Genomic DNA, 22998 nt, shown 5'->3' on the forward strand with positions numbered 1-22998 from the left:
GTGTCCCTATTGCTAATACTAGTTGCTTTTTTCTTTGGGAGGTTACTGATAACAGTCTTCCATCTAAAGAATTCCTTATCCAAAGGATCCATACCAACTATCCTTCTCTCAATCTGATGTATGGAGGTTTCCCAACCATTTACAACATCGGGGACAAAGTTCGGGCCTTTCTCCAGCACTTCTTTGATTTTCTTCGGTATTTCTATCTGGTCGCATACTTGGAAGGTAATATTCGACGGCGGAGAAGATTGAAATATATAGAAGTAGGCTACGCGAGGGATGTTTAAATGCCGAGAGCCTGCCGTCGGCGTGGAAGTACACGGTTAAAAAGTTTACTAAAAACTCGGACTAGAATTAGTTTATTGGAAGATTTATGATATTTTTTATTTTATTTTGTGTTAATTTTATATGTTCTTCCGTTTCTCTCGTATAGTTTTAAAAATTTTTGTTCTAAATTTTGATTTAAATATTTGTATTCTATACATGGAACGTATCTGTTCCATTTTCGTTTTTGATCCGACGCGACGATGGCCCGTTAAGTCTCTTAAGGACGTTTCCCCGATAGGGATCTCTTTCCCTGCCCCGCCAAATTGGCACCACAGGGTTAAGAGACTATGTCTTTCCTTCGTCTTCAACTGGGGCGTTTCTGCCGCTTTACAAACGACAAAGCCTGGCCCTGCCAGAGTTTTCGCGGTCGCTAGGCCTAGCTCTCTAACGCGACATAGCTTTTAAGATGGCCCGTTAGTCGGGTTGAAAACGTTCGTTTTTCAATTATATATATTTCTCAGCAACAAATTAAGGCGTTTTATTTCTATGCGTTTATTTGCTGAGCACTTTTAGCGTTGTCCAAGGAAAAAATTTGTTTTCATACAGAGAGAAAGTGCCTTGGCTCAGTGGCGTACCGTAGTGGGGGCGGCAGGGGCGGCCCGCCCCGGGCGGCACTTTTTAGGGGGCGGCAAAATTTCATAATAAATAATAATAATATCTTGTAAAAATTTGAAACATCTTAATCTATACTTGCATCGCGCCTACGATAGTGCTATCGTCCGGACAGTCCGGGAATCGGCTCGCCGGGTGAACTAGTAACTTTTTAATCCGAGGAATTCCTGCGTGCGGACCTGTTGACCTTTTCTTTTCTTTGCTTGTACGATTCATTCGCGTTCATATACACCACTAATATGCAATAGAACTATTTTAAACAGGTCGCTGCACTACCACCAAATTTTTCATTGCTTGTTCTGTGACAAAAGTCCATTTTGGTCTTTTAAATTGAAATACCTAAATAAGAGGGGCCGAAATTTTCCTCCGCCCCGGGCGGCTGACACCCACGGTACGCCACTGCCTTGGCTTGCCTTGCATTGTAAATAATTTTTTTCAATATTCCGAGATATGGAATTCCATACCTGCAAAATGTGATGTATGGTTCCTCCATACCTTTCATAGTGGAAACGACATCCATGAACGTGACAACTCGTTGCCACCAGCAACCAATCGGCGAATGTCTCGAACGATGCTAGCGCAGTTTATGACTAGCGAGTAGCGATATCCGTGGTCTTATACCTTTCCTCTCTTTTTCTCTTCGATTTCCAGTTAAAAAAACAAGCTGCAGCCCCTCTCTCGATGGAGGAAACCACGATTATTCGTAAATGATGTTTCACGCGACTGGTTGCTGGAGGAAAATTAATGATTAAGGGTAATATTTTAATAGCAGCTTCTTCACTATAGTTATAAAATTACCGAAGGCCGGTTGGGCTGGAGCGTGACAGCCAAGCGCTCTGGGGAACCCGGAATAGAATCCGGACGGATAGACAAAGTCCTATAAATTTTTCGGGTGGTGATCCGTCCCTCGCCACCCGGCCGAACCCGTAATGGGCTTCCCAAGGAGGTCCTCTTAGTGCCCGCGGAGCGGAGTTTAAAAATTTTGAGTCACCAGTTACGAAATATTGCTCTTCACTAATGTAGATGCGACGGCGAGAAATCTCAAATGTAGCGGACGATGTATTCCATTAACTTATTATACTAATTTTAAATTAAATAACTTAAAAAGTGTAATTATTGCGTGCAGATATCAAAATAAAACTTTTCCGTATTAAACTCCCGTTCCTCCTCTCAGCCACAATCCGATTCGTTCTTTAATTTCCCGTCTGGCAGCTCGCAGTTGCGGCAAGTCGTCGGGGGAATCGGGATACATGTCGGCGCAGTGAGCGGTTCCGTTAATGTAGATGACGATTGCCTCGGGGGATATATCTCGAGTTATGCCCAGCGCGTGCCAAGGGTCGATGGACCCGTTCGGAAACACCACGTTCGTCACCCGTAGACCGAAGCCCCCGTAATTGAGATTGGTGCGGTCGATTCCTCTCTGCAGGAGTCGTAACGTAAACTCTGGTCCAAAAACGTCGGAACATTGTCGAACGAAGAAGTCGACGGGGAATCCGTTACCGAACGGTTGGGTGGACAGATCCGAAGACTGGAAAAATCCGAACTCCACGCACGTTTGGTAAGTCCATTGTCTTCCTCCTTCGGCCGCGCTATCGTTCCAAGAAGTAGAAGACAAGTCCCTAATAAAGTCGTCGTACTTGACATCCAGACAATCGATACCAAAACTGTCCAATAAGAGATCGTTTATTCGAGAGTAACGCTCCATTTGCGACCCCGCCGCATCGTCTTCCATTATTCCGCAAATAGTATCTATCGTAACGGTCTGTCCTTTAGCATCCGTAATCCCCGTGTTTTCTTTATTGTACTGAACAAAGAATTTGAAGTTGCCAGCCAAATTGCTAAATAAGTTGGCCACGTCCTTCTCGTTGGCAGCACCCCAATCGCTGCAGAGACGAAACGTCTCTGTCACCTTCTGCCTTCCGACACTATACTTTAACAATCGAGACAGTTGTTGCGCGGCTAGTCGAATGGCATCGTTGCACTTTTTGCCGGCGGTGGCCAGAGAATCGGTGACCACGCCCAAATATTCTTTAAAATCTACTAGAGCGAAAACCGGCGCGCTCGACGCCACGGATTTGTGTACCAAATGAGGATATTTCAAGCGATACCAGGCGGCNCGGCTAGTCGAATGGCATCGTTGCACTTTTTGCCGGCGGTGGCCAGAGAATCGGTGACCACGCCCAAATATTCTTTAAAATCTACTAGAGCGAAAACCGGCGCGCTCGACGCCACGGATTTGTGTACCAAATGAGGATATTTCAAGCGATACCAGGCGGCTAGAGAACCGGGGTACGAACCTCCGAAAGCGATCCATTTGCTGCCCTTCAAGTTATACTTCCGAGTTACGTAATGCTGAAAATTAGCCAAATCCGCCAAAGCCTGTTCGCTAGTAAGGTAGCGGAGGTTTTTGACCGACGTGTCTTCGGTCGGATGGCTCTTTCCGTAGTATCTGTGTTCTAACATGACCGCGAAAGCGTTGTAAGTCTTGGCGTAGTTCATAGGTTGACCTTTGATCATCCAAACGGGGTTGGCTTCTCCCTCTCCTCCTATCTGTAAAAATACAGGTCCTCCGGGTTTGTAAAAACTGGCGTTGACGAAATAACGTTGCTTCCAAACCCTATTATCCGTGGGATTGAAGTGATCTAGCTTCTGTAGGAACCATCGATCTTCGGGTACCGACTCTCCCTCGTTTCTGACGAGAGACCTCAACATTCCGAATTTCCCTCTCGGCCTTCCTCTGTAAAATAGGGATTCTCCTCCCAGAACTTGGCGCACAACCGAAAAACACAGGTACCCGATCATTATCCAACTCAACTCTTCCATCCCGAAATACGACAACGGTGCGTGCAAAACCCAATTTTGCTTTATAATGGATTTTAAAGTTTGATGTTTTGTCTACGACTGTAACAGTAACATTCTATCCGAAGGTCGTTTGTCGTCATTCGATTTTTCAATTTGAAACATTACCGATACCGCGATACGTTGCCTAATAATTGTTTTAAAATAAAAAGGGATCTGCGCTTCGCCGGTCAGCGACGGGGAGTCGAAACGAAAATATCGTCGAATGTCCGCGGATTATCGGATTAAAAAAAATCCGATAATTCGCGTCGTGGTGGTATGGGGGAGTATAATTACTTTTATGGAAGTTGAAAGAAACGTCACTCCCCGCGGCCAGGACACGTCGGGCAACGGGAAGCGATAGATTGCGCTAATTTCTAACAGATAAAAGTAGAAACGTAGTAACCACTCGCGTGACTTTTACGAGGAAATCCTTGGTAAGCGACGAAGCTTTAACCAAAACCCCTACAATATTTCGATGTAGGAACGAGCGTTAGTCCGATTAAACTAGCATTGTCGGATGCAAATTCCTAAAGGACGTTTGACAAATAGTCCTCGGTCAAAGGAAAATTTTGAATTCTCCGAGAAATTTTTCCTGGACCTGGCGCAAAGTTTTAGCGGAGGAATTGAGCTTCGAAAAAAAATGGTCTCCCGACAAAACGGAGAATGTCGAACCGGCAACACGGTCATTAGAAGGCCTGTAGGAAATTTTCCTAGAAGAGACGTCGGAGGTCTGATGTCTCTTCTAGGTCGGTACATTTCTGAAGCGTAGGATTCGTCGGCGACGATAATAATTCGACAAATGTAAGTTATGCCCGAGTTGTACGGCGTTTTGGGAGTGGTTGGACGAGTGCAGTACTGTTTGGACGATGGAAAGGCAGGAGGAAGAAGAAATATCATCCGCAAGACACAAACCTATAACATAGCCAAATACGTAGACTGTCAACATCTGGTAATAATAAATCGAAGCAGAACACTAAAATGTCTGTTTAAATTCCAGTAATAATAATAATAATAATAAGTAGGTTAAATGCTATATTCAGAACACAGTTAAATGCAAAACACACAGTTAAAGCAATAAACACATACGTCGTCCCAGTACTCGCATACTCTTTTGGAGTTATACGTTGGACTACACAGATCTCGAGCAACTCCAAAGGAAAACAAGAACAACGCTTACTAAGCATAAACAACATCATCCTAAATCCGCCACAGAAAGATTAACCCTTTTACGTAAAGATGGTGGACGTGGCCTAATTGACATAATTAACCTTCATTACAAACAAATACAGTTACAAAGAGAGTTTTTCTACAGGAAACAAGAAACATCACAATTACATAAAGCAGTAACTCTAGCAGACTCAAATAGCACACCATTAAACTTACACTCACATCATACAGACATGACACAACACATAAAAAGCATAGACACCATCAAGCAATCTTGGGTTCGAAAGGCACTCCATGGCAGACATCCTTACGACCTGGCCCAGGATTTTGTTGACAGAACTGCGTCAAACAGCCGGTTAGATCGGGATGCCTCTTTGGGGTGACGGAAGGATTTACGATTGCCATACAGGATCGGGTCATAAACGCTAAAAACTACAGAAAACACATACTCAAAGATACAACACTCACAAATGACACATGCAGAAAATGTCACATCGTGCCAGAAACTATACAACACATCACTTCTGGGTGCAAGCTCTTGGCACAGACAGATTATTTACACAGACATAATCAAGTAGCAAATATAATAAACCAAGAGCTTGCAAAGAAACACAAATTGGTTGACATCCACGAACCATACTACAAGTATATTCTACAGACAGTATTGGAAAACAACACGCACAAAATGTACTACGACAGAGCCATAATCACAGATAAAACAATTTACCACAACAGACCAGACATCACACTCATTGACAAACACAATAAAATCACATACATTATAGACATAGCCATTCCAATAGCCTGGGAACATTACGATTGAATAGAAATGCATACATCACACTACAGAAGGCCACTATATTGAATACATGTCATATTGTTAGGAAATTCCTGAATACAGACACTGACGCACTTATTTAATTTTAATTTTGTTTTAGTTGCTACGCCTCGACTCTGGTCCGGTATAGTACACAGCCACCGGTGTGAACCGAGTATAACTCACAAAACACAACAACAACAACAACAATAATAATAACAATAAATGCGCTTAATAACAAACGACGACCGATTACGACGGGAAGACAATAAAATAGAGAGGTTGTGGTCGACGTTCACGTTTTCGCGATGAAAACGTCTGCCGCAACCTCTTTAATAAACATACGACGACCGAACGAGCGTCGTATACGGTAATTTTAAAGGAAACAGTTTTCTATTAAAAATTCGGCAAATTCAATACAGTGATTAAATCTATTGGAAAGTGTGAGATTTGCCGAAGTGTTGCAGATTCACGAAAGTGAAGCATTCATGAAATACCTTCGCAAGACACTAAAATATACGTGTGATTTAGACCGTAACATTTTATGTAGATAAAAACTAGATAAAATGATAGGCTGTGCCCAAAACATTCCAGACATTACTTCAGGCACAACGGGCATACTTACATAGCGTTCGTAGTTTAACAATGTTTAAAATAAAAATATTTTTATTCTTAAATATAGTGCGTAAGATATATATTAAGATAAGATATATATATGGATAATATACATTACAAGTTTGTATATGAAGTGATGTAAGGTTTAGAACAATAGAAAATTAAATTGATGACTGCTAAACATTTGCTGCATTTACTCCATTAGTCCTTAAGCGTGAATAATTAATAATTTACTATTCAATAAGTGTGCCGTGGTGGTGGATTACAGTTTAAATGATGATATGGACGTTGCGGCCGTATTAAAAAAATATCTATTGTATATATTCCGCGCAAATGGCGAATCCCCGCAACATTCCTTCCGTAACTCTTTTTTCGCGGGCCGGATAGAATATACAGTAAAACCCGCGTAAGCCGAAGTGGCACGGACCGAATATTTTTCCGGTTCGACGGGCTTCCGTTTCGAACGGGTTCTTTTTTAACATAGATAATCACTGCGTTCCGATGAATTCTTCAGTAATATCCCGAGTAACGTAAGTAATGCGGACCTTTACGTAACTCGAATTTTACATAAGTGGAGATTGTAAATTGCTTAAGTGTAACTACGTAATTAATAACTGAATACTTTATTTATTATTATATGTGTACTGTACAGTACGTATATTATTATTTTTTTATATAAAAGAATTGTTTACGAGAAAGAGTGCCCGGTACGCTAGCGTACGCGCTTACAGTTAGACCGAAAAGTAAAAGATTAGCGGAGCAATAAAGTAGTAAATCGGAACAGTGCGAAAGAAAGAAGGGAAGAGAGAGAGAGAGAACGAATGAATAAATGTTTCATCGTCATCATCATTAACCCCGGGCTCATCGCCCGTTAGTGTCCGATGCCTTTTTCACTAATTTCTTCCATTTCTCTCTATCCATTGCCGATTTTCTCAATTCCCGTACATTCTCTCCGCACCACTTCTTCACCTCACGAATGTATGAAATGAATAATTCTTTGTAAAATTACACGTTACCGTACTCAGATTTTTTTTAAATTTTTGAGGTTTACATTTTGCGTAACTGCGAATTTACGTAAGTGGCGTGTTTTACAATACACTGCGTAATTTAGCCCACCGGTGGCCGAGCGGTCTTCGTTTCCCGAACACCGGGAGTTCGGTCATGGGTTGGCGCCTGGCTCGGACGAGCCGGCCACCTGGAGTTTTCCGGGTTTTTTCCACGTCCGTAACGCCTAAATAGGGGTCGGTTTCCCTCAAAAAGACCTCCCGGAAGCCATTCCCTAGGCAGATGGCCCGAGTGTCGCGTTGCCATAAACTTAACAAACTGTGTAATTTAAATAAATATTTTAACTTTTAACGTAACCGGACGAAAGACAAACCGATAAAACCCGGAATAGGAAATTAATTACTGCAAAATTGAAAATCCCCATTACACAGTTTGTCTAGTTGCGGGTTAGAATCGACCGTGGCAGTCGGCTATTTTTTTGAGAATTTTTAGCACGACGGTGCGAAACATCTGGCAACACTAATTGCGTGGAAAGAAGATGGAGAAGTGTCCGGCGTGTAACGAGTGCTCGGTAGAGAAAGATTTTCATTTTTCTCAGGTAACGTATTTATTTCCGAATCTTATGTTTAAAGATAAGACCCGTCGACTCGATTCGCGCATTTGTAGTGGCATAACGAATAAAATATCAAAAGGGTAGCGGAACGACGCTTTTCAGTCATATCTTTTAGCATGGTGACCGATACAATTTAAAATTCTTTTTACAAATATGCAATTTAGAAAATTACCTACCGGGGACGTACGCGATACGGCCCGGTGCGAGCGAGAGTTGGAGAAATCTGACTCTCACCTAATAGATTCTGTTAACCGGATAATACTACCGTAAATCGCACTCTAAATAATCGTTCCGAAACCGGTACGAAATTTTATTTCACTTCCAATCGATATAATGCGTCGAAGAACTTTTTTCGACGCGTTTCAATTTCGAAATGTAAACAAACGACCCGAAGATCGTCCGAGAGGTCATTCTGCAAATTTGTCTCTAGGTGGGAGCCGACTCCCTCTTGTCCCTCGACTTTTAACTACCAAAATTTGACGGTTTAGTGCCAACTTTTGTGTCTTAATCGTCATTCGTTCTTACTCCAAATTAAAAACAGGAAAGAAAATTCCAACTGGAAAAATCTACAAATAATAATCGATAAACGTTTTCAAACGGATTATTAAAAACATTTGTCGTTTGTAATGTACAGTACTACTGGAATAAAGCTGCTTCTATTCCGCTTTTCGAAAATTGAAAGGCGGAATAGAAGCAGCAGGATTTTTAGCTCTGTTTTGGATTGAATTCTAATATTAAATATTAAGTGAAGTGACGAGTGTTATACAGTTTTTGAAATCGGAAGTCGAGAGGGTTCTATCGGTGTGTAGGTTTTTGAAATTGGATACTTCGTTGAAAAGTTATGACGTCTGGAAAGATATTCGAACTTAGCGATAAATTTCTAATTATGTCGGCAGACGGACTGACGGGCTTCGCGGTGTTTGAATCGTATCTGTGCTGCAAGTACCTTTGCCAATTTTTGGAATTGTAGGAGTAACAGTTTTGAAGATTTCGACAACTTTTGGTAAAAATTCGACGAGTTATTGCGGGCTTCCTGCTAGTTATTTCCAAAAAATATTTGGTTGTTTATGAGAGGACGTTAAATATTAACTTTATGCTAAATTTCGTCTCGATACACTTTATAGTTTTTGAATTATGGCCGTTCCATCAAATTTTCCTAACCTTCAAAATGTGTTCTATGGTGTAGCCATAGAAACGGTCATTGACTTTACTCTTATGAAGTAGCTGGAAACTTGGGTGAGTAGCGATTTTATCACTTGTAATCGAAATAACAAGGAAGAAGGCAATGGTAAACCACTTCCTCAACTCTTGCCAAGAAAACTACATGGACAAGGAATTTCATAATAGAGATATAGTGTTGGAGGATGGGACCTTCGGGTTCGAAAGCACTCTAACTTCTACTGGGGACGAACAAGGAACTTCACTGACTAAGATTGAACATAATGGCATGATTAAGTCAAAGTCGAAAGGGAGTTTAATCATTGATGCAGTCAACCACGAAAAGAAAGTTCCAAGTTTCTTCAAACAACACATATTTGCAACGTGGAATGTGAGAGGCATGTATGCTGGAAAACTAGACATAATTAAAAGTGAAATGACAAGAATAGGGATAGAAGTGTTAGGAGTCAGTGAGCTTAAATGGATAGGAATGGGATACTTTGATTCCAATGACTTTAGGATCTTCTATTCTGGACATGATAACTTAAGAAAAAATGGAGTGGCTCTAATTGTAAAAAAGAATTTAGTAAATTTGATTTTGGGTTATAAACCAGTTAGTGACAGAATCATAGTCTTGAGGATGCAGGGAAAACCATTCAATCTGTCAATCATTCAAGTTTATGCTCCTACTACAGAAGCGACAGAAGAAGAAATTGAAGGGTTTTATGAAAAGCTTCAAGAAACAGTTAATAATTTACCAAAAAAAGATGCACTCTTTATTCTTGGTGACTGGAATGCAAAAGTAGGAAAAGAAGAGACTCCAGGACATGTTGGAAGATATGGTCTTGGGAAAAGAAATGATGCTGGGATACTATTAATAATATGAGATATGCAGATGATACCACCCTTTTGACAGAAAGCAAAGCAGATTTAGAAAAACTTATCATAAGGGTAAAAGAAGAAAGTGCTAAATTTGGTTTGAAGCTAAATGTAAAGAAAACTAAAGTAATGTCAACTAAAGAGTTAAAAGATTTCATTGTGGTTGGTGAAAGAATTGAAGTGGAGAAAGTTACATACTTTTGGGCTCAAAGATAGAAAGGAATGGAAGTTGTGAAGGAGAAATCAGGAGGAGAATTAATCTTGGCAGAACAGCCATGGCAAATCTCACCAAGATAATGAAAGATAAAGACATTTCCATTCATACTAAGAAAAGAATTGTAGAAGCAATGGTTTTTCCCTGTAACATTATATGGCTGTGAAAGCTGGACTCTAAGGAAAAAGGAAAGAAAAATGATAGATGCATTCGAATTATGGGTATGGAGAAGATTACTTAGAGTTCCACGGACAGAAAAGAAAACAAATATCTCGATTTTAGAAAAAATTAAGCCAAGCTTCTCCTTAGAGTCAAGAATCTTAAAACAAAAATTGACCTACTTTGGACATGTGACGCGTAAAGAAGTTTCCCTAGAGAAGACTATTATGCTGGGAAAAGTGGAAGGTAGAAGGAAGAGGGGAAGGCAACGGATAAGATGGATGGAAGAAATTGAGAAAGTCACAGAAATGAAGCTGGAGGAGCTACGAGAGACAACAAGGGAAAGATCAAGATGGAGAAGACTTGTCCATGAAGTCACCAGGAGTCGTCGACGACTCGATGGAACTTGACAACAAAACTGGAATAAAGCAAAGGTTATCTGTGTGATTATTGTCTTTACTCCATAATCGTTGAACTACGCATTTAATATAGTGGAATACATTATTTTGTAATGAAAAAAATCTATATTTCTGATATTCCTAAAATAATAGTGAGTATTGTTATAAAATTTTCGTTGAATGTTAAATTATTTGTTCGTGAAAAGAAATCGTCGTCTGACAAATTAAAGTGGTTATTTAATTGCGAAGGATCCGAATTAGACGAGTGGTCTCGATTAGAAATTTTTTAAACTAGGTATAATGATATAACGCTCTTATGAGAGTTGTTATTGATAGAATTTGTAGAAAAAAACATTTTAAGTGATCCTATCTTGACTGCTGATACTGAGAAAAAAGTTTCTGTAGTTTATTACTGGATAAAAAATAAATGATTTGTTACGCCGATTCAAAGGCTATGTTACGATAGTTTTGTTAAAATTAGCATTTATATTATACATTAAATTATCGTCATATAAATTATTGCGAGATTCAGGGTATGGGACGATATTACGTATGCCCCCTATATATTATCGGGTTTTGCAATAAATGATCGTTTGCTGTAGCTATACTATTCTGTGTTTTATGATAACATCAAATAGGAAATACGAAAGAAATAGTTACTTTATTACCTGTAAAAACTTCGGATGCTAATTTTAAGACAAAAATGTGTTCAAAAATGAAAAAACTGATTTCAAGAATGTGGTTTTACAATAGTTACAACATTGACAAGCAATAATTAAATTAATAAAAAGTTATTAATGGAAGCGAGGTGGGGTTGCTTGCGACATGTTTAAAATAAGTTTTTATTTAAATCAAAGGTTGGTGATGAGAGCACCATCTGTTAATGGGAAAAGTTGGTAACTAGGAAATAGAGAAAAATAAGGGTTTTAAAAAAATAAGTAATCTAAATTTTGGGTTATTTTTCAGATGGCACAAAGATTACAACTTATTAAAGCACCTCCATCTTCGAGCAGTAATTAACTAGCACTTACCCTCTCTCCTGGAAGACTGTCTGGATTTCCCTCTACAGAGTGGAAGATTCTGGGGTTCCAGCTAAAAAGTATCTGTCTTTTAGAACATGCTACATACATTACAGGCAACATACTATGGCTGTTTTTTGTGCAAAACTAATATTTTTCTTTTTTCTCAAGCACTTGAAGCCTAAATACAAATTATACATGCAAGTTTATATATAATCTGCCTTCTGGTAGGAGTTGATTCCAGCCAAAAATCCATTTTGCTTTGGAGCACTTGCTATGCTCCTGCTCTATTTTTAAGGGTAGTAACTGTTGTATTTTTGAACTTTGGTAATGGTTTATTCCTAACAAATTACAAAATTTTTCATAACTAGACATTGCTTAATCTCAAGTAGCCCAAAACCCTCTTGATTGTAGAACTTCCTATAACTTTTACAAATATACATTAATGTTATAAGGGTTTTTATAAAATTTAGCATAACCAATTCCAAATATGTTGCACTAACGTTGTATAGCTTAAGTTACTACATAAAAATGTAACACAAACATTTTCGACCCACTTCTGGGGTCTTCCTTGGGTGTTCTATAAGTTTTTCTGGTGCAATTCCTACTTTTAACTGTTCGGGTCTCTAATGCTTCTGTCTTCGGAATTTATGTTTTAAAGTTTCAAAATTTGAATCTCCAAACAACAAAGCCTACGCCAGTTGTTATAGTGTTGCATCATAAATAGCCTGCTGTACTCTTGATAGTTGTTTTTCTTTTTTAAAATTGATTGACAGGCCTTTGCAGTTTGCTTTAAAAATTTCTAATGCCTCCGGATTTCAAGTGGGTCGAAAACATTTGTGTTATGTTTTTATGTAGTTGTTACTGTGAATGACTGATATCTAGAAAATGCCAACATTCTCCGGTGAATGCCAGCATTCACACAGTCTTTTTGTGTATGTACAAAATATTTGTTAAATATCATTATTTCTCATTTACACTGGCAAATGTCGACATTCAGCATGCACTGATGGTGAATGTTGAATAAAAATATTTTTATTACGTTAAGACAAAATTGCAACTTTTTAATATGTCAGAATAGGAGAAAACTTAAGTAACAGTACATGTAAATAAACTGTTGAACCTAAAATGAACAGTACATTCTAAGAAAATAATATAATAATAAACTTACACATAAATTATGTGATTAACATTATACAATCTTATTTATTGCAACAACTTAAACTGTTATGGCACTTTGAATTGCACAAGAGTCTTTTGCTTTTACAACTGCATTTATTTGTGGAACACTTCTTTTTGCAATGACAGCGTGTATAGTCTTGTCCTCTAGTTTTCGAATTAGCTGTAGCTGCTTCTCTTAGCGATATTTCTCAAGAAGAAATCTCACCTATAGAAAGTAACTTTTCTTTACAAATTACGAACTGATTACGGGTATAAAGCTGCTTGAGGGTACCATTTTTGTTTGCTAATTTATAAAAGTCGGAGTCTTCTATTCTGACAACAACCGCCAACACATTTCGGGCATCTGTATGGCCACTGTCGACATCAGGGACTTGTATTCGTATGGTATCATCAATTCGAGCAGAAGGAAATTGCGAAGAATTTGGTGACAGACTGTCGCCTCTTTGTCGACATTGGCTTCTCGGGTGTCATTTCGACCTCCACCAAAATTTATTTGTGTTTGTCGACATACACCGGTGATTGTTCGAATGTATAATAATTTAACTAAATATTCAACGACGTATTTTGTATGTGTCGACATTCACTAATTTTGGTCTTTCACAGTAACATAGTAACTGCAAAGCTATACAAGATTAGTGTGACGTATTTGTAATTGTTTTGTTTGGTTCAATGTTACGATTTGGTGAATTTATTGACACTTGGCAAGTAATTTCATCATCAACTTTTAATCCATATAGATACACTTTTCGGGCTTTCGCCCCTCTTCAGTCAGTTACATAGATAGGTTGTATCTTGTGGACATCTGTCAGGCACCTTCCGCATTTGTAATTATCGCTTTGTTTATTAGATGGATTTGATTATAACCAAATTCTTTATTAGCAAAGATTAAGAAATAACATTTTTAACAGGTTTCTAATTTCACTCACTGTTGTCATCAGAGGTAGTCCCTTTGGTAGTGGCTTCCTTTATTATTATTTTACACCCACTATTAGATTTTGGATTATTTAACAGATTGTTGATTCTATATATATATATTAAATCTCAGGAATAAATTTTCATTAAATATATGCAATATACATACATACTAACGTTCGTTGAGTTGGTCTAGTCCAAAACCCTGTGGATTGTTAAGGCTACTCTCATTTACATTTCATACTTATTATCACAGTATTAAATTATTTAGCAATTTTTACACTTTACACATTATCACTCATTGGATAGTGTCCAAAACCTTGTGGTTTTTAGTGGCTACTTCTATTTTCATCAATTAATAGCATTATATTATTTAGAAGTTTTTAGGCTATTTTCAGTTCACTTAACACTACAATATATAAGATTTTTGTGGATTAAACACAATATATACACACACTTTTAGGAGAGGTCTAGCCACCACCTACACTGTGGGTTGTAGTGGCTGCCTACTTCCTTTACATGATCTAATTAATCATGTTTTATTTATTTTTTGTGATTTTTAGAAAGTTTTGCTTATATAAAGCTTGCTTTCAAGAATCTTTTCCTAAACACAAATCAAACTTTCTTAGGTTAGTCCAAAACCTATGAGTTGTAGTGACTACCTCTTCTTTTGCCTTACATCAATTAATTATTTCTTTTCTTTTTAAGGCAATCACTTTGCTTTAACTGTCATTCAAAAATGTCTTTATGAATACACACCATACCCTATCATCTTGGGTGTCTAGCTCTAAATCCAATAGGTTATAGCAGTTATTGTCACTATTTTCTTAATTTGCTAGTGAAATAGATGATTTAGGATGTTTTTTCAAATTGGTAAGGCAGTTTAAAATTCTTACTAATTTTTTGACTGCTGTTGCTGCTACCCAAGTTCACGTACATTTGAATGTTTTCCAATGCTGGGGCCACGTCACACTACTTAATTTACTAAATAACATCTGTTTTTGATACACATTACAACCAGTGGTGATATTCAAAACATTTAACAAAGGGTTCGCTAACAGAACATTTTTCCTTAACAATTTTTTTTCGCTCAGATGGTGTATTAGAAACATTAGCACAAAAACTGACCTTAAGATAGCCATATAAATAAAAAAGATGCGTTCGCAAAATTAAGTCAGTTAAAATTTAACATTTTTTATGCCAGAACTATATATTTTTTGATAAATAATAAAAAAGAGTGTTCAAAATAATTTGTTTTGTACATATTTTATCATGACACGTGTTCTGCAGCCGTCTTGTATTTTCTTGCACGTGTGGGATTATGGGATCTCTCTTATGACTGGATCTAGTTTCGAGAACTCTCGAGTCGATTGCAATTGAACCTTCGCTTCAAACTGTCGAGGGAGGTCGCACCAAGGCGAACGGGGTATAAGGCTCTAGTTTAGTAGTGTTACAGAGTATAATATGTATATTTTAATATATTTTTTAAAAGAAACAAAACCACTGAGAAATGTTACGTGTATTTAACAAGGTTCGGAAAACTTTGAAAATGTTAACAATGGGTTTGGCCGAACCTGTGCGAACCCACTGAATATCACCACTGATTACAACTATCTATAATCCTGTGGCATGTGGTGACATTCGATGGTAGGGAAGCTGTGCCGGCCCTGGATAGAATAATTGGAAGCATTATATGATATTTTGGTGTGTAGCATCCACTAAATCGCGTGAGGTTGGTGCTCTGTAAAGCACATGCACAAATTCATATAATCTGGCTGCTTTACCCGATTCAGATATTTTTGCCATGGAAGCTGTCCCATATTCGACAATATGGCACTTCCATTGGGAACATGCATATACAAATTTATATTTCAATATACAATAAGCAATCTTATCACTTTTTTACATGTATAGAAATTTGTAATAAGATACATAATGCGATTATAATAAAATATTAATTTTAAGTAATTCAAAGTACATTAAGATATGAAAATAATCGCACAATATGTATTTATAGTTTAGAAAATACAAGGGAAGTGGCACTTCCACAGCTTCCGTGGACAGCACACCACTGCTATAATCCATTGATACCACTAAATAAGCATGCATTGTTTTTATTTTGGGCTTAGAATTGTGCTTGGCAACTTCTGCAAATTGTAATTGTGCCAATTTTGGACATTATTATTATTATTATTTTTGGGCTATCTTTACTGTATTTTTCTATCTTTTACTGTTGTTTTCTGTACTGTTTTTCTCCCCTCTGTATGAGGAAGTTTTTTCAGCTGCTATTGTTGGGCAAAAGTCACCACTTTGGTAACTTAAAAGCCAATACTTTGGTAAATATTTATCAAACAGGTCACTACCACTCTCCCTATGCAGGATATAGTGTTGTTCCTCTTATGTTGGAATGATTGGTATTTCCACAGCCACTTTCAATGGGTGATTTGCATCACTATTCTTGCTTCCTCGATTATTCTTCTGCTTTTTCTCTCTCATCCACTACAAGCACCTCTTCTCACTTGTTTGAGCCTCAGGACTAGTGCCACTTGGTGGCTAGCTCTTTTCACTTCAATTTCTAACAATTGTGTATTATCAAATTGGCTGCTCTTTACCAATAAAAACATGGCTCTGAAAATAGCTGTTTGATTGCTAAATTACAGGAATTTATCTGGTACTGGTCGAAGATTGTTCTAGAAACACCCTGTTTTTTATTTGATTCCATTACCCCTTTTATCAGATCGCTTCTTTCTCTCTTTGGATCGTCTTCTTTTCTTACTTTTCTTCAATCTTTTCAATTTATATGGTCTTCTCTTGACTTTGCTGGTCTTCGATCTCCTCTTATATACTGCATACGTTCTAGTTAGCGTGCTATCTTCGCATAGTCTTATCATAGCTGTTTCTGTCTTATTTCTTACTAGCTGTACCCAGCCACATGTTGCTGTGGCTCAGTTTGGTTATATGGAAAAGAAAGAAAAGAGAATGCACACATTTATAATACAGTATGTTTAATTTCACAATGTTTGTGGGTATAAAATATTTTTTGTTGTTCCATTGTCTATGCAGATATAGAAATTGTCTGGTTTGACAATTCTAGAACACGCAACATATAATTGTACATGTGAGAAGCAGTCCGCAGATCTAAACTGCACAATTGTAAACATTGGCCCTGAGCTTTGTTGATGGTGATTGCAAATGCCACTCGAATTGGGAATTGCAATCTCTTAAATTGAGATGGCATATCTGTTGGAATCATAGGAATGCGAGGAATGAGGACATCTTCACCTTTGAAAGGTCTTGTCAAGATTGTTGCTTCTGCAACGTTGCTCATTAAATTTTTAAATCCGTGTGCCATTGCAAAGCTTTGGCTGGTTGATATTCGCAACATGATAATTGGCACGCCGATTTTCAATTGCAGTGCATGCAGTGGCATCCCTGGCAGATCGAGTGAATTCAAAAATTCTGTTGGATAATTAATCACTTCATCTGCTTCCACAACAGTGTCGACAGACTTGTATGTGACTGCCTCGCTTTGAATGTTAGACTGAATAATAATGTTAAGTTCGTAGATGTTTTTGTTCTTGGCTGCAAGAATAGCTCGTTCACTCAGTCAATCATGATTCTTATAATTGGTTTGAATATTGGATAATACTTTTTAAACCAATTCTTCTTTCTTCTTTTGACGTCACAAAATTGCATAAGTTATCAAGCAATGAAATTCGTCCCGAAGTGAGATCAACCATCACCTTTCCGTTCCCAACTTCCAGCAATTGATGTGAGAATATCTCAGCTGGTCAATCGTTTTGCAGCTGGACGTGCATATTTGTAGTTAATTTTAACGTCTTTACGTGTCACCACAAAGTAGAATATTTCAGGCAAGCATTTATTTCGTCCGCTGGTGTCGATCGAGGATTTACAGGTAATGTTTGCCTGAAATTTCCTGCAAGCAATATTAATGCATTCCCAAATGGTTTGATGTTTCCACGCAAATCTTACAATGATCGATCAAGAGCCTCGAGCGATTTTTTGTGCGCCATTGGGCATTTATTCCAAACAACAAGTTTGCATTCCAATTTTGCAATACTTTTCCCATGCCGGATGCTTTGGAAATATTGCAGGTGGGAGTTTCGATGAATTGCATGTTAAATGGCAATTTCAAAACGAAAATGAGCAGTTCTTTCACCTGGTAGCAATGTCGCAGCTATTCCGGACGACAAAAGAGCTAAGGTTATGTCATTTTGGGATCGAATTGCTGCCAAAATCAATGTAATTAGGTACGTTTTACCAGTTCCCCCTGGCGCATCTAAGAAGATGTCTCCAACTCCGTTATTGACAGTTTGCATTATTTGATCGTAAATACCTGTTTGCTCAAGCATTAGCTTACGAATATTTGATTGCGCATAGGACAAAAGATAACCCGTGTTGTGATTTTGTTCACGACGCAAATCTATTGATACATCAAACGAAGCAGCAGCAATCGATTCGGTGATGGCATTCACAATTGATTGAGAACTTTGTTTGCGATTTCTAAGCACAAATCTTCAATCATTATCAATACTTCGTTGTAGATTACTGCTGTGAAACTCATGTTCATATCAGGAGCGCGAATTCGGAATTACTACTCATGCGTTAAAGAATAATAGTTCGAGATCACATTTTAATGTCACTATAAAATTTGTTAATTAAAAATGGCAAAAAATAAGTACAAGAATGGTGAAATAGGCACTCAAATATTTCATTGGGAGACGATTAGGTTATTTTCATGCATTTGGCAGGATTTTTTGCAACACGTTTTATTACCCTCTACGTTTTCTATACGTCTAGCTTATACCAAATGCTCGCTTTTTTTAAATCTCGTCTGCCGATCGACGACTGCGAAATCGATTTTATAGACGTTAAATATTTGATCAATAATATAAATCACACTCGGCAGAACAATTCAAAATATATCATTAAACGCCTTTTTAGCTGTTGAGATTCGTTTAATTTTGGCAAACGTTTTCAGCGTATTAGACTATCTTCGGGTTAAATATTTAGCAATTTCGCGCACGGTTAACGAATGCGCGAGACTCGATAATGATTTTTTCAAATAAAAATCCAGCAACGAGTTGCTTAACTTTTCCGGCAATATTTGAAAAATGCGTGTGCGGCTCCATCTATTACGATATTTTTAATAATTATAAAATGGCAAAAGCTTAATTTTGGGGCTGGAATGGGTTTTGTAAAAATTGTAAATGCTAATAACCAGTAAAATGTCACCGAGTCCGACCCTATTGGAGATACACACGACCCCAACCCGTCGACCTTTAACCACGAAAATTTAATATCGTCGATTGTCGTAATAAACAAACCAGCCTGCAAAATTTCAGAAATTTTCGAACAAAAAGCGCAGAAGTTGTTAAGCGTCAAATAGAATGAAAAAAATCGTGCCCCACGCGCGCGCGCGCGCGCACTATCATGCCTACAGAAATTACTACCGAATATTTTTGCATTTCTCGACGTTTCGAGACGAATCCCGATTCCAAAAATTAAAAATATGGGGGTCATTTGTTGACCGATGGCCAGGCTTTCCCTCTTATATATAACATCGGAAAAGTAAAAATGTGTTTGTTTTGCAGGAACAGTTGGTCTGTACGTCATGCGGCTACGTAGTGAGCGAGGAGAACTTGCAGTCCGAAACGAACTTAGAAGGAACGACGTTAGTCTCGTCGGCTTCCAGACAGTCGGTGAGATTCAACGTAGACAAACTACCGAAATCCATTAACGTCGGCGGATACGAGAAGATTTGCGAGGGGAAACATACGGGTCTGGAGAGGATCAAGTACCTGAAATCCGTCTTGAATTTCGGCCAGGACACGGCCGACGAAATAAACGAACTGTACCTGAAAATGTTCCAAAACGAGAACTTCGCCCGTTGCAGCCTGCGCAACAAAATAGCTCTGTCCGGATGTTGCGCCTACGTCGTATTGCGTCGGCGCGGATGGCCCATTCTGGTCTCCTCCGTCTGCAACCTGTTGCAGTGCACGGCCTCCGAATTCAACCGGGCTTTCACTACGACGCGGGAGTTGACGGGCACGGGGGTGGCCACTCCCCGGACGGAAGAACTGATTCCCGTGGTATTGAAGAACGTGGATCTGGGAGATGAGAGGGAGCGGATCTACGCAAAAGTGTCCTCCCTTCTCCGACTGGCCTCCCGATGCTGGCTGACGGCCGGGAGGATTCCGCAACCCTGCATAGTGGCGGCCGCGTTCGTGGCCTGGAAGTCCCTGTCCCAGAAACGTCTGAACTGCAGTTTCAAGAAGTTCTGCGACGAGAAGAAGGTGAAAGAGTATTTTGTCACCTCGCGCAAGAGGCTCAACGAACTGAACGACGCCCTCTTGAAACTGGCGGAGAAATTGCCTTGGGTGGAAAAGAACGAGTTGCGCGTCAAACACGTTCCGTATCTGCTGGACGACGTGGACCGCAATTTTCCTTCCCGGGAAACGCAGTTCGAAGAGTTTCGAAAGGCGTCGAAGAGGAGGGCGGACAGAGAGGAAGAGAACGAAGGACAGACGTTTTCGGAAAATTTCGAGGACAGCGAGATCGACAGTTACATCAGAACCGAAGAAGAAGTGGCCAAAGTGAAAAACTTGGAAAAGAAACTCAAGAGTAATTCCTAGTAAAGTAAATATAATAACTACTTTTGTTTTATATTTTATTATCTACGCGATATCGTGTACTCGTAATTATGATCGTACAGTTTATTCGCATTTGTTGTAACAAAATAAACATTTAAACGATTTTCGTTTCCTCCCGGATAAAGGAACCGGCGGAAGAACTGAGTCCAGATAAATTGCCAATGTAAGGGATGACGACGTTATTTTATATCGAACGATTGGTATCTTTGAAACGAGAGAAGAGTAATAATTGTAGCTATTTGTCCTTAAATGGTAATTACGATAACACATTTTTCTACATTATATTATTTTAACCGTCATTTAAAGGTAAACGGTTAATTATTGTCCTCGTCTCGTTTCAAACAAGTTTCGATTAAGAAAAAGCATCGTCTCCTCGTCTTCGACCTTCGCTTTATTAATGTTTTTTGGTTGGTATAAATGTTATTTTACTGTATATATCGTTAAAAAGACGATAACTTCTCGCTCGTCTTCGGACCTTTAACGTACGAAAAGTATTTCTAAGGCATTCGGACAAGAACGTCGTGTATCGGAATAATCAAATGGACGATAGAAAACACTAATTCGTTACGAAAATAAAAGATTTTTGAAATAAGTTGTCGATAAGTGATTTTTGAAATCGTAATAACACGGAGTTTCCTCTGGTGGCAAACACCCGAAACTTACGAGGATTACTAAAAAAAAATTAGTGGTGAATGAAAATTATTTTAGCGGCTTAAAAGTGTCGTCGGTCACCGCGTCGTTAAATACGACAGATTTAAAAATCGTATCTGTAATTCCCGAAGCTCGTAATCCAACTTACCACAAAATATTGATCGATTTCGATCGTATACCGGTCGGTCCGATGGGAATATTGTCCGGGAACTTTGAAATGACGCGAGTTTCGGCGTTAAAGAGGGAGAGAAGACGAGGTAATTTTATTTCTGAATTACGGGCGTCGATAGAATCGAAAAAAGAAATAATAAAAGGGAGGATAGTTCTAGCTATTACTTAACGCGGTAAAGATAATTGTTAGAGATTAATTTGCGTAAAAGTGAATAGTGTTAGTAGTGTATTGTACGTAGAAGAAATTCAACATAAATGGAGAGAGATTACAAAGGCATTTTAAAGAAAAACCGGCTAGTGAAATTTCTATGTACGGCAATTGATTATAACTGTTTGTTGTGTTGATAGTTTTAACGTGATTTACGAGAATAGTATGCTATTTGTGACGTGTACGTTCCTCGAAGTAAAAGTCGTTTTCCTCGATTGGATTAATTCCGTTAACAAAATGTCTTCGATCGACAGACGCAGTAAACGATAAATTTTCGGCCAAGTTTAATTCGTCCGTCGAGAAAGCTAAATAGTCGTCGGCCATCTAGAATTGTCTCCAGTCGGATTCGGACAAATACGAATGCGATTAATTAGCACTAAGTATTTACGTCGAGTGCGCATAATTTATTTATTTACAAGTAAGTGGAAAAGTCCGAAGTGAATTGATTATACTGTACTAGTAGCCCGGGACGCCCCCTAGAGGGCGTTATTTACAAATTTCCATGAGGCACGGTTCCTTTGACTTTTTTGTTCCTGTCAGTATGCTCTACAGTTCCGTTAAAGTCCCAATGGTAAGATTTACCCTCCGAATGAAGGGGTGGCAACCCTCCAAAATGTAGCCCCTCTGTGCGAACAATAAAGTCAAAGGAACCATACCCCTACTCGCGACCCTTCGCGAGATATAAGCCCGTGAAAATTGGCTACGTCATTTCCGGTCACGTGACATCGTGGTCAAAAGGGAGCCTACCGCGCGAAAAAAATTAACGCGCGCTCGCCCACACGCTCATTCGCGGGGTAAATTCTGGCAAACAGGCGGTCACGTGACCCGTAGAATAATTTTCGGAGGGCTATATCTCGGGAAAGGTTGCGCATACGGGGATGGTTCATTAGACATTTATTGTTGGCACAGAGGGGGGTCGCCATTCCCTTCATTCGGAGGGTAAATCTTACAGTCCCAATCGCCTCATACGGATCTATATTTCTATCTATCAAACATTCTATAAATACTTTAAAATAGTTTAATTTGTTTATTTACCTTCGCTTGTAAACCTCGATTTTACCTTATATTACCTTAACTATTTCAAACCTTATCGTCTTACGTAGTGATTCAAACCTATCCGGTTTTTCGTTACTCGTCCCCTAGTTAACATTACATGCATTCCGTGACAATAATAAATTTCTATTACAGATATAATGAATTATTTATATTGTTATATTGACCAAATAATAATTTATTGGCCAAATGAATAATAATAATTTATATTGTTAATTTAAATAATAATTAAAATTGTTAATTTAATTTGAATGTTTGAAATATGACACACGATAGGGGCGCCTCTAGTGTCCGTTATCAAACGGTTACGGGACAGACGGACA

General features: G+C 38.6%; 2 protein-coding genes across 2 annotated transcripts; one reads left to right on the forward strand and one right to left on the reverse strand.

Annotated features, from left to right (window-relative positions):
- Positions 1-1861: 1861 nt before the first annotated feature.
- LOC111636189 (putative serine protease F56F10.1) lies at positions 1862-3796 on the reverse strand. The gene is made up of 2 exons (XM_023381384.1): positions 3209-3796; positions 1862-3059 (listed from the first exon to the last, which is right to left on the reverse strand). Exons 1-2 carry the CDS (start codon positions 3760-3762, stop codon positions 2090-2092), a joined length of 1524 nt encoding a protein of 507 aa, XP_023237152.1. The 5' UTR covers positions 3763-3796; the 3' UTR covers positions 1862-2089.
- A 4056-nt stretch (positions 3797-7852) lies between these two features.
- Positions 7853-21184, forward strand: LOC111636187 (transcription factor IIIB 50 kDa subunit-like). Its single transcript, XM_023381383.1, has 2 exons — positions 7853-7982; positions 19534-21184. The coding sequence occupies exons 1-2, from the start codon at positions 7923-7925 to the stop codon at positions 20572-20574; spliced, it is 1101 nt and encodes a 366-aa protein (XP_023237151.1). The 5' UTR covers positions 7853-7922; the 3' UTR covers positions 20575-21184.
- Positions 21185-22998: the final 1814 nt, after the last annotated feature.

The sequence above is a fragment of the Centruroides sculpturatus genome, unplaced genomic scaffold, assembly GCF_000671375.1.
Source record: "Centruroides sculpturatus isolate CEXI.00-Female unplaced genomic scaffold, Cexi_2.0 scaffold1031, whole genome shotgun sequence".
Taxonomy (NCBI): domain Eukaryota; kingdom Metazoa; phylum Arthropoda; class Arachnida; order Scorpiones; family Buthidae; genus Centruroides; species Centruroides sculpturatus.